The sequence below is a fragment of the Larimichthys crocea genome, chromosome XVII, assembly GCF_000972845.2.
Source record: "Larimichthys crocea isolate SSNF chromosome XVII, L_crocea_2.0, whole genome shotgun sequence".
NCBI lineage: Eukaryota > Metazoa > Chordata > Actinopteri > Sciaenidae > Larimichthys > Larimichthys crocea.
The window spans coordinates 843,891-857,725 of NC_040027.1; the positions used below are offsets into that span (position 1 = coordinate 843,891).

General features: G+C 37.1%; 1 protein-coding gene across 1 annotated transcript; it reads left to right on the forward strand.

Moving 5' to 3' along the window:
* Positions 1-383: 383 nt before the first annotated feature.
* Positions 384-7,329, forward strand: acer1 (alkaline ceramidase 1). Its single transcript, XM_010734476.3, has 7 exons — positions 384-975; positions 2,184-2,296; positions 2,444-2,558; positions 3,491-3,629; positions 4,197-4,334; positions 4,418-4,555; positions 5,308-7,329. The coding sequence occupies exons 1-7, from the start codon at positions 969-971 to the stop codon at positions 5,483-5,485; spliced, it is 828 nt and encodes a 275-aa protein (XP_010732778.1). The 5' UTR covers positions 384-968; the 3' UTR covers positions 5,486-7,329.
* The last annotated feature ends 6,506 nt before the right edge of the window (positions 7,330-13,835 follow it).

Below are 13,835 nucleotides of genomic sequence, written 5' to 3' on the forward strand. Positions count from 1 at the left end.
TTCTGGTTACTTGGTATATTAAGGTCAATAATATTCAATAACAACATCAACAAATAAATCAGTATCATAAGTAATAGTAGTAATCATAAAGTCAGTAGTATACAAACAAATTACAAATGACCCTATCTTTCCAGCTGCCATATTTAAGTGATGTAATTAATGCACCAATAATTTCAATACAGTAATGTAATACATTATTCTTAAATGGGCTTTTCTGGACTTTTATTTTTGGAGCTTTAAGTATATTCATGTACTAACTAACTTAGTGAGTGGTGTTTTTACACTGTGATATTGCTACTTTTACTCAAGAAATAGATCTGAGTAGTTATTCCAAAGTGTTTCATAGTATAATACAATGATTAATATGACACAAAATAGTTTGCATCCTTTACTTTTGTTGCTCCTTTTACACGAATACTTCTGTCACCAGTGCATTTATGACACATGTATAGACACACACACACAGACACGGAAAGAGAGAGAGAGAGAGAGAGAGAGAGAGAGAGAGAGAGATGTCACCTGCTCGGCCGCCCACTCATGCTATGCTTTTATTTTGAAACGTAAATCCCTGGCGTTGGCCTCTCCTGACGCAGCGGGGCAGATGGACCGGTTGAGCGGATAAATCCAGCAGCTACCTGTGATACATGCTGCTGTCATCAGTCTGTCACGTATGTCTGTCTGTTTGTGGTATTTATATGTAATGCTCGAATACTCAAACACTGATTATGGAGGTCTCTTATCCTTCTTTTTTTCCCAACATTTGTCAAGAGGTCAGGAAGAAACAATTTATTAGAAACACGAGTCCTCTCGAGATATTTCCTCTTATGACACACATGATTGGCTCAGAGGCGTGAAGAGGATTGGAAGCATTGCGATGCTCCGCCCCGAAAAATCCACCTGTTGTATACCTGTTACTGACCACCTGGAGCGGAGAACACTGACGGACTGCCGCCAGGGACAACAGCAGCATGGGAGGTAAGACCCATTAATATCTGATACTCACATCTCTTTTGTATATTATTTATCTAACTATCTATCTATATATATGTGTGTGTATTTTTTTAAAGAATTAATTAGACTTAGGTGGCTCTTTTGACCAGAGAAGGTGTGAAGCTCTCACACCTTTAACATGAAATCACAGTGTTCTTGACTGTGACTACATATGTGTTGATCAGTGAGTTTCACATGTCATATATCAACATAATAATCCTATAATAACTGATATAGTATGGCATAATTGCATTGCAATTGTCATCAGTCATATATATTGTATTTACACAATTATCTACAGTCAGTAGCCACTTTATTAGGCACACATATAACAAAAAATTTTTATTTATAAAGTTCAGTTTTTTTGTTTGAAATGTGCAAATGAAATTATATTTTATCAATGATATCGTAGTTAAATGTGATGTTGTACTGGACTCTTTATTGCTTTTACTGCACTTTTATTATATTATTATTATTATTATTATTTATTTACATACATTAGAAGGGCAGAATATTAGAAACATATCATTTCTAAAATTATGAGAGGTGTGGAATATCTTAATCTTTGTATTTTAATCATATATATCATATGACAAAGTATCAAATGAGAGTTACACATTGTTATGCTCACACTGTCCAAACCTGTATCAGTTGACTTGTCATAAAGAAGACTGCTATGTGTAAACAGTTGTGTAATGTCTGTGCCTTGGGAGGAGCTTTTGATATTAATGAGGTTACTTGGGCTAAAGATGTGGAGGGTTTCATGATACAGTCCAGTTGCATTACGGAAAGTGCCAGATCTAGTATTTTTTGGAACTTCATACATACTGGTAACCTCAGCTTTGCTTCTATTTAAAAGTCCATACTCAATAGAGACAGTTTAAGCAAAGGATCAGTTTATCCCTTGTTATTTTACGTAAATGGGATATCCCTTTCTCCCTTTCTAACACACATTACAATGACTATTTCCATGAAGGTTCCATTTAACGTGCTGCTGTATTTGAATACAAATGTAGATCCAGCTCAGGGGAAGTAGAGACTGATTTCCATAAACCACCTAAACAAATACCCTGCAGTGTCTCCTGGATATACACCTATTTTACATAATGATGGAACAACTGACACACACGTCTGTAAAACTGCCGATACACTCTTGGTTGTTACTTATTGTCTTCCTTCTCTCTGTTGGACAGGTTTCTACTCAAGTGAAAAGATGTCAGGCGTTTTCTCATATGAGAGTTCAGAAATCGACTGGTGTGAAGACAACTACAAACACTCTGAACATGTAGTGGAATATTTCAACACTGTGAGTTCAGCTTCTCTTTGTCAGAATAGTTGTACTTATATTTTTATAGGGAATAATTGACTGATTGACTGATTTATTGATTGATTTATTGATTTATTGATTTATTGATTGATTGATTGATTTATTGATTGATGTTTTTTCCTGCAGATGAGCAGCTTTATTTTCTTCATTATATCTCCCATCATGCTCTACCTTCTGCACCCTTATGCAAAAGAAAGGAATCTGGCGATTCACTCAGTCTGGATCATGATGATATTTGTAGGTCAGTCACTTTATTCATAAATTTCACGTTTATATATGTCTGTTTCATCATTTTAGATACATGTTCGAACTTGACTTTCAAGCAAAATCTCAAGAAAAGTCTGTTATGCAGTCACTAAGTCATGAATTATGAATTGTTGTTTTTGTGAGTTGTTGGTTCAGTTATGATTTTCACACAAGCATAAATCACATTCTTGCATACCTGCAGAGTCTAAGTGGTCCCTAAATTGAACCCTGAGGCACACCAGGATTGTGGTATAACGTAGAAACAGACCTTCAAATGTCTCTAAGACATCGGACTTCAAAATAGGTCATCAGTTACAGAAAAAACAAAATACACTTTTATAATTGTTCACAGCAAAGGTTCCCTAAATTTTGGATTTGTGTTGTACTGAAACAAAGTAATCTATTTTCAACTAGAGCTTCAACAATACAACAATCAAATGTGAATAACAAAATGTTCTATTCGTTTTAATCTTCTATGATGGTAAACTGAAACTTTTGGACATTTGATGAGGTCATGTTGGAATCTGTTGAAAAATAGTTGTTAATTGCGACATGACTGACATGATATGTTAATTGTGACATGACTTGCCAGTTAGCTGCAAACAGATGTAACCAGCTTGACCAAAGAAGAATTATCCTTGCTTTATGTGGTATGTAAATTATCCAGTAATTGAGTAAGTTTAGAGAAAGGTTTGTAAGAATAAATGTAGATTTTTGTAGATGAAATATTGTTTTTGCTTCTTTCTCTCCAGCTGATCATGTTTCAGCTCCTGGTGGGGTCCTGACCACCAGGTTAGGAGCCACTGGTTCACAGTATTAGACGCTCCAGCTCATTATATTACCATTTCTGCTGTTTTTAGACTCGCCCTGTGTGTTTTTACTTTATAATATGATGAAAACATTTAAAACACAGTTCTTTTTTTACAGGGCTATTCTCTGCATACTTCCACATGACACTTAGTTTCGTTGGCCAGATGTTGGATGAGCTGTCTATCCTGTGGGTGCTGGCGGTGGGATATGCTGTTTGGTTTCCACGCCGACTCTTTCCTTCTTTTATAAAAGACAGGTAAAACAACTTTACAGCAATTAAGCCTACCTTATTCAGTGGTAATTCATATCTGCGTTACTAAGGACTCACACTTAGCTCAATAATCCTTTAATCAGACAAAATAAACAAAGCATGCCAGAGTGTTTTCAAGGCACGACACTGTGAAACCTAACCTGTACTGGCTGAGGAGCCTGTCTGACAGCTCCAACCGGAGTCATTGTCACAGCGATGTAATATGGTGCTGCTGTCTCCACTGAATGTGACAGAAAAAGGCTCTTACTATTGCGAAAGATTGGAGCTCCACCTAACCTGTGTAAATATTTAAACACAAGGTGGGGAAAAGATTAATGAAATTTTAATGAACACATGAAAAGACCCACAGCCCTGACTTGACATCCTCAAGTTGATTTTCCAATTTTCAAACAATTTTCTTGCTCCTTCTTAAGTTTGACGCAGCAATATTTCACTATACATACTTGTATGCATAGCATCCTGAGGGTATAATGAAAGGGTCACTCCTGGTGACAAATGTACAAAAAAAACATGCTCCTAAACCTTTGCCTTTCTCTGTCTGCTCATCCACAGGTCCACATTTTCAAGTCTTGTCGTGGTGATTGCTGTCATCTCCACATTGTCATCATTTGTCAAACCTACAGCCAATGCCTATGCTTTAAACTTCTTCGGCCTTCATATGCTTTACGTTCTGGGCGTTGAAATGAGATGGTATGAAATCTCTGATGTTTTTAGGCATCTGTCTTTTTGGACAGTTTTGATTTTTATAATCATCATTTTTCTCTCTTTCTCAGCTGTACTGACCAGAAAGCTCTGCGACTTGCCAAGCTGTCAGTGGCTCTGTGGATACTCGCAATCACCTGCTGGATTAGTGACCGTTTTGGCTGCAGCTTCTGGCAGAAACTAAACTTCTGCTACCTGCATGGTATCTGGTAAGTCCTGGTCTACTTGTTTCTTTTTCTTTTCTTTCCCTTCCCTTTCCACTTCTTCACTCCTCCTTTCCTTTCCTTTGCTTTTTTTCTTCCTTGTCTTACCTTTACTTCCTTTCCTGTCACTACTAAATATTTCCTATCGTTTCCTTTTCCTACTTCCTTTCATGTCCATTCCTAACCTTTCCAATCATTTTGTTTCCTAGTAATTACATTTGTATACTACTAATGTGCAACAACAAATACATTAAGTAAGTCAACATATTTAATTATTTTCCCTACATAATTCACACTTGTCATCCCCTCATAGAAACTAAAGCCAACTGAGATCATGGTTTAATATGGAGCAGTGACAACAAAGGATGTGTTTATTGTAACTAGATGTGATCAAAGCCAGAATATTTGCCTAACCTTAACCAAGTTACCAGTGCTTTTTTGACTAAATCTAACCACATACATAACTCAGGATGGAAACCTCGGTTGGTCTCACATGTCAAAGTCATTAACTTTTTATGCCTCTCACTCATCCCCAACACCTTCACCTCACCACCTACATCTTCTCTGCAGTCCAAGAACTTAGCTATTCATTCACTCTGAGCAGAATCTATTAAGCACATTAATTAGTTAATTAATAATTAATTAATTTCATTTAATTAATTGATTAATTAATTAATTAATCTAATTTCTTGGAGACCAGGATGTTTCTTTCGAGGACATGCTCATGTGTATTGAACTTCATTATCTGTATCTTCCAGGCATATTCTGATTGTGATAGCTACGGCCTATGGCAGCACCTTGATAGCTTACCTGGATGCCAACTATGAGATACCGTACTCGTTGCCTGGCTTGCAGTACTGGCCGAGTGACAAATGGGCTGTTGGAATACCTCACATTGTCCTGAAGGGAACTCCCAAAACACAGAAACGGTGCTGAGAGATTTAATGTCAGGTTTAACTTTCTGTTAGTCCAATTAGTACAGCTTCAAAATTACTGTTATCCTAAATGAATTATCTTTAAATACATAGAGTAAGACTACACAGCTAAATCTAAGTTATGATCGCTTTCTGATCCTGTTAAAGGATTGTTTTACACCATTGATGGATTACCGCATAGAGGCCTATAGATATATTAACATATAGGCCTCCTGAATGACAGAAGGAAAATAAGATGTAATTGTGTTTTTTGTAAATCAATTGATCAATTGAGTGATTTTCAAGATATGAATGAACATTTAATTTCTTACATGTTTTTCTGTACCTGTTTTTAGCATAAGAAATAATAACTACTGTCAGTCTTCAGTGTGACAGTTTGGTTGAGCGAAGCACTACACTGAAAAATGTTTACATCCTGAAGTTTTAAAATACCTCAACACGTTACGTTACACCCTGCCATCAGGGCTAGTCTGAGCTGTGTAACCTAAACTGAGTTTTGTTAAATTTTGAATTAATACTATTTACCTGTGTAGTTAGCTGTAGTGTCTGATGTTATTTTAACATTAGGACATTTCTAACATTCCAGTAACACATATATATTGATACCACATAATTCTCATGTCTATTTCTCAGGAAAAGTAGTCAAATAGTACGACAGACCACAACCATCACAAGCAAATCCAATTCTTCTGTATGACTGATTCATCACTGAACTGTGAAAAAAGAAGCTCTTGGTTTTGGTGATGTTTTGAGAATATTCAGGTAGATTATGCCTCCATTCACATGATCCTTCCTGAAAGATACAATAGACATCACAATAGATGTTTTACAAAAAGAAACACACACAGGCATTTTCTGCAAGTCAGTCTCAATAGTGACCCCCTGTGTTCAAAAGTAACTTGTGCTTTTAGAGTCTGATCTGAGGAAAATCTGAAAATCTAATCAATTTTAGCCATGCTAGCAACATGACTGTAGGAATGGCAATATCAGTTAGTCAGTCCGCTACTGTGGTCTAGACTGGAATATCTCAACAAGTATCAGATTAATTGCCATCAGTTTCTGTTAAGATATTCGTGGTACCCAGAGGATGAATCCTATTGACTTCATTGATCCCCTGACTTTTCAAATAGCGCACAAAGCCAAGGTTTTCACTTCAAATACAACATAAATCTAGCACCACAATGAGGTTGACATCTGTGGTTTTTAGTGAAATATCTAAACAACTACTGGATGGATTGCAATTAAATTTTGATACAGACATTCATTTCCCCCTGAAGATACATTTTAATCATTTTTGGTGATCCTCCATCATCTGTTCAGAAGTTCAATATGTTTCTGACTAAATACCTGACTAACTGATAACATTTCCATTTGCCTAAACAGATACTATTAGCAAATGTTTGCATGCTTACACACAACTACTGTATGTTTGCACTGTCACATTAACATGCAAACATTTGCTAAGTAAGTATCCGTTTGGGCTGTCGGGGATGTTATTAGTCATTAGCATTTCTCCTCAGGCCTCTAAAAAGTCACATTCAAAGAAAGTTCAAATTAAACATTCTCAAAAGGTAAAGTAATAGATCGTGGCCATAACCTGCAATAAGGGTTACTAGCCACATAACTTGATAACCAGTTCCCTGTATTTTATACATTTATAGATAAAGAAATGTTTCATGCACATTATTCATCAAAACGTTTGTTTTTTATTGAAGGCCTTACGAGTCATTACATAACTGTATTTTTGGTTCTCGTGGAAGAATAGTGATGATTTGTATTGATATACTCTATGTTCTCTTTCATGAGATGGAACATTTACTATTGACAACAATAAAGTTCTGCTGTGTGAAACCTTTGGCAAATGGCATTTTGTATTACTCCCTCTTGAAAAGGAGGATTTAAAGGTTGATGTCTCAATACATGTCTGACAGCCAGGTTGGACTTCTTTTACTCAGATTTGACTGTGAGGCAGACTAAATCAGTTTGAGTGGCAGGAGTAGAAGAGGAGGCACCAAGCCAGTGACAGAGTGATGACCTTCTGCCTCAAAGCTGAGGCCCGATAATCTCACATCAAAGTCTGAGCACCATAGAGACTTGACTGCAATGGGCCCTAACTCCCTGACTCTGTATAAAAGAGAAATCTTCAATCAGAAGACGTACTGCTTTCTTTTCAGATGAAACATTTCAAGTGGACATTTGAGAGAGAGGCTGTGTAAGAGTAATTTAAATGCGATGACCTGTGGAGTTAGGAAATTCCTGTATTCACAAAAAGGGTACAACAACAGAAATTGTTATTTATGTAATTTCCAAATGGGCTTTCAAACAACAGAGGCAAGTTTCTGCTGTAATCAACATTTCAAACATTAACACACTTCCTTATAGCCCAAAGATAGGGACTGTTAGATTATACTTTACTAGTCAAATGTTTGGCCTTCTCATTCAGTGATTTTTACTTTTCACACTTTAGATCAGACAAAAGAAGTGCAGTCAAGTACAGTACAAAGGACAGTCTAGAGAGAGTTCCCAATGTATGCTCAGTACTTTTCATTCACTTTGCAGTCCAACTCATTCCAAACCATCTCACTTGGGTGTAGGTCAGGTGACTCTCCTCGGTCAAATAGCTCTTACAGAGACTGGTGTCTAAATCATGAATCTAATCTAGAGAATACCAAGAGGGTGCAAAGCTGTCATCAAAGCAAAAGGTGGCTACTTTGAAGAATCTAAAATCTACAATATATTCTAGTTTATTTACATTTAGTTTGTTTACCTCTTTATCATTCATCTACAATGTTGAAAATAATAAAAAAAAAGGTGCGTACAAACTTTGAACTGGTTTATTAAGTCTATGTCATCACACAATCTGCTTCACACAGTTAGTAGATTTACCTACGCCCTGCCACAAGTCCCTCTTATCTTTTAAACATACAGAGTGTAGATGTAAATAAAGCAGCAGCGGTTAAACTGTCTGATAATTTGGGATATAGCAAACAGAAGTGTGGGGCAATGGTCATAGCAATATCACAATACAGTATAATGTGTGTCACATATTACATATTGTGATGTACTGCTCTATAGAAGTGTGACATAGTGCCGTAAAGCGCTATGTACTTCTCATAGGTGATTGTACCTTGGAGCACATAGTGCAAGTACAGGTGTACAGACCGTAGATTAGACCTGATTATAGTTAGGGTAACATCAAAATGATTTAAATCTGTGATTTTATAGTTTTAAAAAAATGGTGCTTTTAAAGTCCAGTGTGTGAGATTTTTGATTTATTGGCAGAAACTGAATATAATATTCATAACTATATCTTTATTTGTGTATAATCAACTTTAAAAAAATGTTTTTGTTACCTTATAATGAGCTCTTTATATCTGTAGAGAGTGTGGGGCATCTTACCTGGAGCCTGCCATGATGATCTGTCTTTTCTCAAGTTTCAGGGTCACTGTGTTTTCTCCTACATGTTTAGAAGGGCAAACAGTGATCGTTTGGTTGCAATCTGCAGCCACTAAATCCTACACTGGACCTTTAAGTTCACTGGTAGAGTAGTGATTAACATGCATCAGATCAGAGGCAGGAGAGTGCGCCGCCCTGTGTCACTTTGTCGCTTAATACACCAGCAGTTTCCATGGGAATGAACGGAGCCCCCACCTCTAAGGTAGAATTATGTTGTGGTTAGTTGTCTGTACCATAACATGTAGAACTTACAGTAACACCAACGATTGTCGTTCAAAGTGATGGAGCAGTGGTAACTGCGGAGCCTGCTGAGCTGGACTGAGGAGAGGATGAGGGGACACAAACATCCACTTAGACCAGGGCAGCATGGACCACCAGTTACAGTGGCTTGATGCAATGTCTCCTTCTGGAGTCTGAACTTTAAAACTGGTTTGTCTCTGGAGATACGCCCGCACTTATTCACCAACAACTCGCTGGTAGGTACCTAGTCCTTATTTGTACCTCTTGCCTAAACCTACTTTGTCAATAAACTGTTACGTCTTATAAAAATCACCACTAGGATGACAGCATGCTGCTTCTCATACACACTCATGCACCCTCCTCTTCACCAACTTAATATCCACTGGTTAATACACGCTATAATGTAGCTATGTAGGCTGTTTGTGAAGATTGAAGTATTCTATTTGATTTTTTTAAATGAGGGAGTGTGAAGAATTTATGTGAAAGCTACGGTCTTCATAACACACCCACTGTTTTATATAACTGTAGTCGTTTGATAACAGATCATAACTCCTGTCTCTGTTTGAGGATAATATATAGCATTTTCAACCCGAAGCTGCACAAATGAAACGATATAAAGAAAATCAAATGGTCATAGTTATGCGTTCATGACTTTATTGTACCACTGTGTGCAGGTTGTGCAGGATGATCCTGTTTTGTGTGCCTTGAACTTTTCTTCCTTTTTTTACAGTAGTATTAAAAGAGGTATTGAGTATTGGTTTTCTTTACAATTGTATTGTATTGAACTTCCTTGTTCTTTCTAGTTTATAAAGTAATATTTTACTCTATGGTTTCTGCCACTTTCAGTGTAAACTTCACATGAATCTTGAGTTGGGCCACAGAGCCCAGATAAGGAAAAAGGAAACATCAGAAGACTACATCCATGACTTTACAATCCCACTACTTTGATTTTGTCAGGAGGAGAAATGGCAAAAACATTGTTGTCAAATGTAAATCATGTCCCAGTATTAATAATGTTAGACTCTTCCCACTTCAAAAAAAACATACCTTCAAACCTCCTGAAACACCTACTTTGATTTACAACAACACAACACTCCATCAGAGATGAGCGCTCTGCAGCCACACAGGATGGAAGCTATAGTTCACAGCAGTTTACTTTTACCATCTGCAAATTGCAGGGAGTTGATGCCAAGCAGCGGAACGACATCAGAGGGTAAAGCAGAACACATTTATGCAATAAAATATGATCCTGATTCACCAAAATAAATGCACACTTCTCATGGGAGATCTTACCCAGAGCATAAAGTTACACAGCGCAAATATTTTATGTGAGAAAAGTTCAACAATGGAGCTTTAATTGTCCCCTTCTGCACAACTGAAAATATCTTTGTAATGTTATCTGGAGCATGCAGACTGAGATTAAACAACTGTCTCAGTTTTATTGACTACCAGGGTGATAATTCATTCATTCAGCCTCTATCTTTTGTTGTAAAAATATGCAGGTGTCGAGCACTGACTGTATGTTGATGGTAATACAGACTGACAAACACATTACTTTGTGTCACAGACATAAAATACTCCTTCTATGGTTTTCTTTGAGGAGAAGCCTAAAAGTATGTTACAAGCTATTCCTTAACCCAGAGGATCACTTCTTGCACTCTGAAATGCTCACCTTTAATAGATGTACCAAACAATTCAGAAGGAAGCTGATCAAAGCTGGAGAGGTGAGGTTGCCTGACACACAGGCTGATGTAGTAATGCACTGTACTGTCTATTATTTAAAGATTAAAACTGAAACACTTACCTGTTGTCCTTCTATTTTAGATAATGGTGCTGAGGCTGCGTCAAGGTTCAGTCCAGACTGCCCAGTATCCCCACCGAAGATCAAGATCTCTCATGTGTCCGAGGTTGGTCAGCATGCTAGTGCAACCTCTTGTTTTAGAGGGTATGTACTAACCCAAAGTCACCTCAGTAGCACTCTAAGCCTTCTGTTTTTCATATAAGTTAACCTGAAACAGCGACACAGCTTTATTGATCATTCCAATCAATTTATTCGATTTTTTAAAGTGTTGCATATTTGGCAATGTGTGAAACAAAGTCAATTATACAATCTACAGAACAAACTGACACAAAATCTAATCAAGCAATACAACCTGAGCAGTGCACGGCCTGTTTTCCCTGCTCCTTTGTTTATATATTGGCCCACTTTGTCAGTTCAGATTGGCAGCTGATAGCAGGATCAGTGAGTAAATATTGTATAATAGGTCATAGTAGTGTAGTATATCTGTTTTGTTTTGTCACGGTTGACTGCCTTTTTTTGTGTGTATAATCTGTTTTTATTACGCTGACAAGTCTTTGTCTTTTGCATGTTATTTTGGCCGAAGTCCTCCCTGACAAAAGCAGCAAATAATGTGACTACACGCTAAAGAGGCCTGATTTTTGATTTGGAGAGGATTGTGTCTCAATAGATGACAGTGTTTGTGTGCGTCCAAATGTTTTCTGTTCTCAGCAACACAGCTAATAAGAAGTGGTGGCAGCAGCCAAGCCACACGAGAGAGAAGAGAGCAAAGCTACCTCCAAAGAGGATCATGACAAAGGTGGAATAGAGTGCATGTGCAGGCCAAACTACATAATTTCACGAGAATCATATGCAAATACAATGCCAAAGCTTTTTCTAAATGTAAATGTTTAACAGTGACCTCCTGTTTGCTGAGGATATCATTCAAAATTGTTTGCGGGGAACCACAGATAATGACCAGTGAAAGCCACATGATTAACTGAAATGCAGATACCAAGAGAAGATCTGAAATTTCTGATTAAAATGTATATGTGCCTGCAGGCTGCCACCCACTGCTTCACGTGTGCCTAAAGAAAGCACTGTCTCTTGTTTTCAGCTGTGATCCATTAAGCAGTCAAGATCCATGATCCATGATTGGAACTAAATATCAAACATATGTATTCTGACCATTTGACTGTAGACTGACATAAAGCAGTCGTGTCTGCAGATGTGAAACAGAGTTCGCTTTATTGGTGCAGTATATGTAGACACAAGGGATTTATCTCAGTGTTACTCACAGTTACAAGAACAGGTATCAGGATGGTAGATGAAACAAGGACAACATTTTTTTTTTTAAATGACTATTATATACCAGTGAAGTCTTGAAAACAATAAGCAATAAGGTGTCAGGGTTAGAAGAATTCTCACCTCCATTTTCTATCATTAACAGATATTTTCAGGGCTTTTTGAACCTTTATTTGAAAGTGGCAGCTGAAGAGTAACAGGAAAGCGAAGAGAGAAACTTAGAAGCACATGGAGCAAAGGGCCACAAGTGGGAGTCGAACCCAGAGTTGCTGCAGGAAGGATTGAGCCTTTGTACGGTACATGCCAGCCCCCAGCCATCCTTCCATTTGCCATTTATTTATTTACATTTATTCACATATAAATGACATATTTTTCCCTTGCTTATTAAATGTATTTAATGTGTTTTCAGGTTTGATTTTCTTTAAGAAATAAATCTTGTATACTTTTTGTTGTCATATAAAAATCTGATTATGTGATTATGCTATACATACATATATATATATATATATATATATATATATAGCAACTCAGTAACTCATATGATACATTTTGAAACATTTGCTTTCAATGTTATGTTGGATGTGGCTTAATTTTGTATCTCATATTGAAAAGCAGGATTTGAAGGTTGATGTCTCAATACATGTCTGACAGCCAGGTTGGACTGCTTTTACTCAGATTTGACTGTGGGGCAGACTGGATCACTTTGAGCGGCAGGAGTAGAAGAGGAGGCACCAAGCCAGTGAGAGAGTGGTGACCTTCACTCCTATAGCTGAGGCCCGATAATCTCACATCAAAGTCTGAGCACCACAGTGACTTGACTGCAATGGACCCTCACTCCCTGACTCTGTATTAAAAAGAAGTCTTCAATCAGGAGACGTACTGCTTTCTTTCCAGAGCAAACGTTTGAAACTGAACCGGTACACTGCACCGTTTGAGACTGGCTGAACAAGATCGGTGAAACAACCTGTGGTGTTAAGAGGTTATAATACTTTAATTGAGATATACCCAAGTTTAGAAAAGTTTCATGGGAATGATGCATGCTATATATGGCCACTGACTTCCTTTAATGACTTAAGATTTCCTGTTCATGTGTTACTAAATCTCCTGCAGGCTACCGTGTATTGCTCATAGAGAAAACAGCTTTTTGCATGCTTTGACTAATTATACTAACATGCATATGTTTGCTTTTCACTAGTGATTAACGTATTTAGATCATTTACTTCAGTAAACGTAGCAATACCACACTGTAAAGATACTACTACATTCAAAATTATTGTATTTATATATTTATTTGAAAACAAAAAAGGAGAACTTACTGTATCAGAATTAATCCTTATGCTTGCAGTAATAGTCCCGCTAAATGTTGTATTATTATATTATTGGATCAACACCAAGTACTTGAACATTGCATTTAAATACACAACTGGAGTAAATGTACTTTTTAAACACTGCTTTTGTGAGTTTATTATACTTTTACAAGACAAACATTGGCCGGGGATCACACGGTGTGACAGATTGTGCTCATGAAAACTGTGACCCTGTCAGAAAATTCAACTTACATTGTGTAAATAAA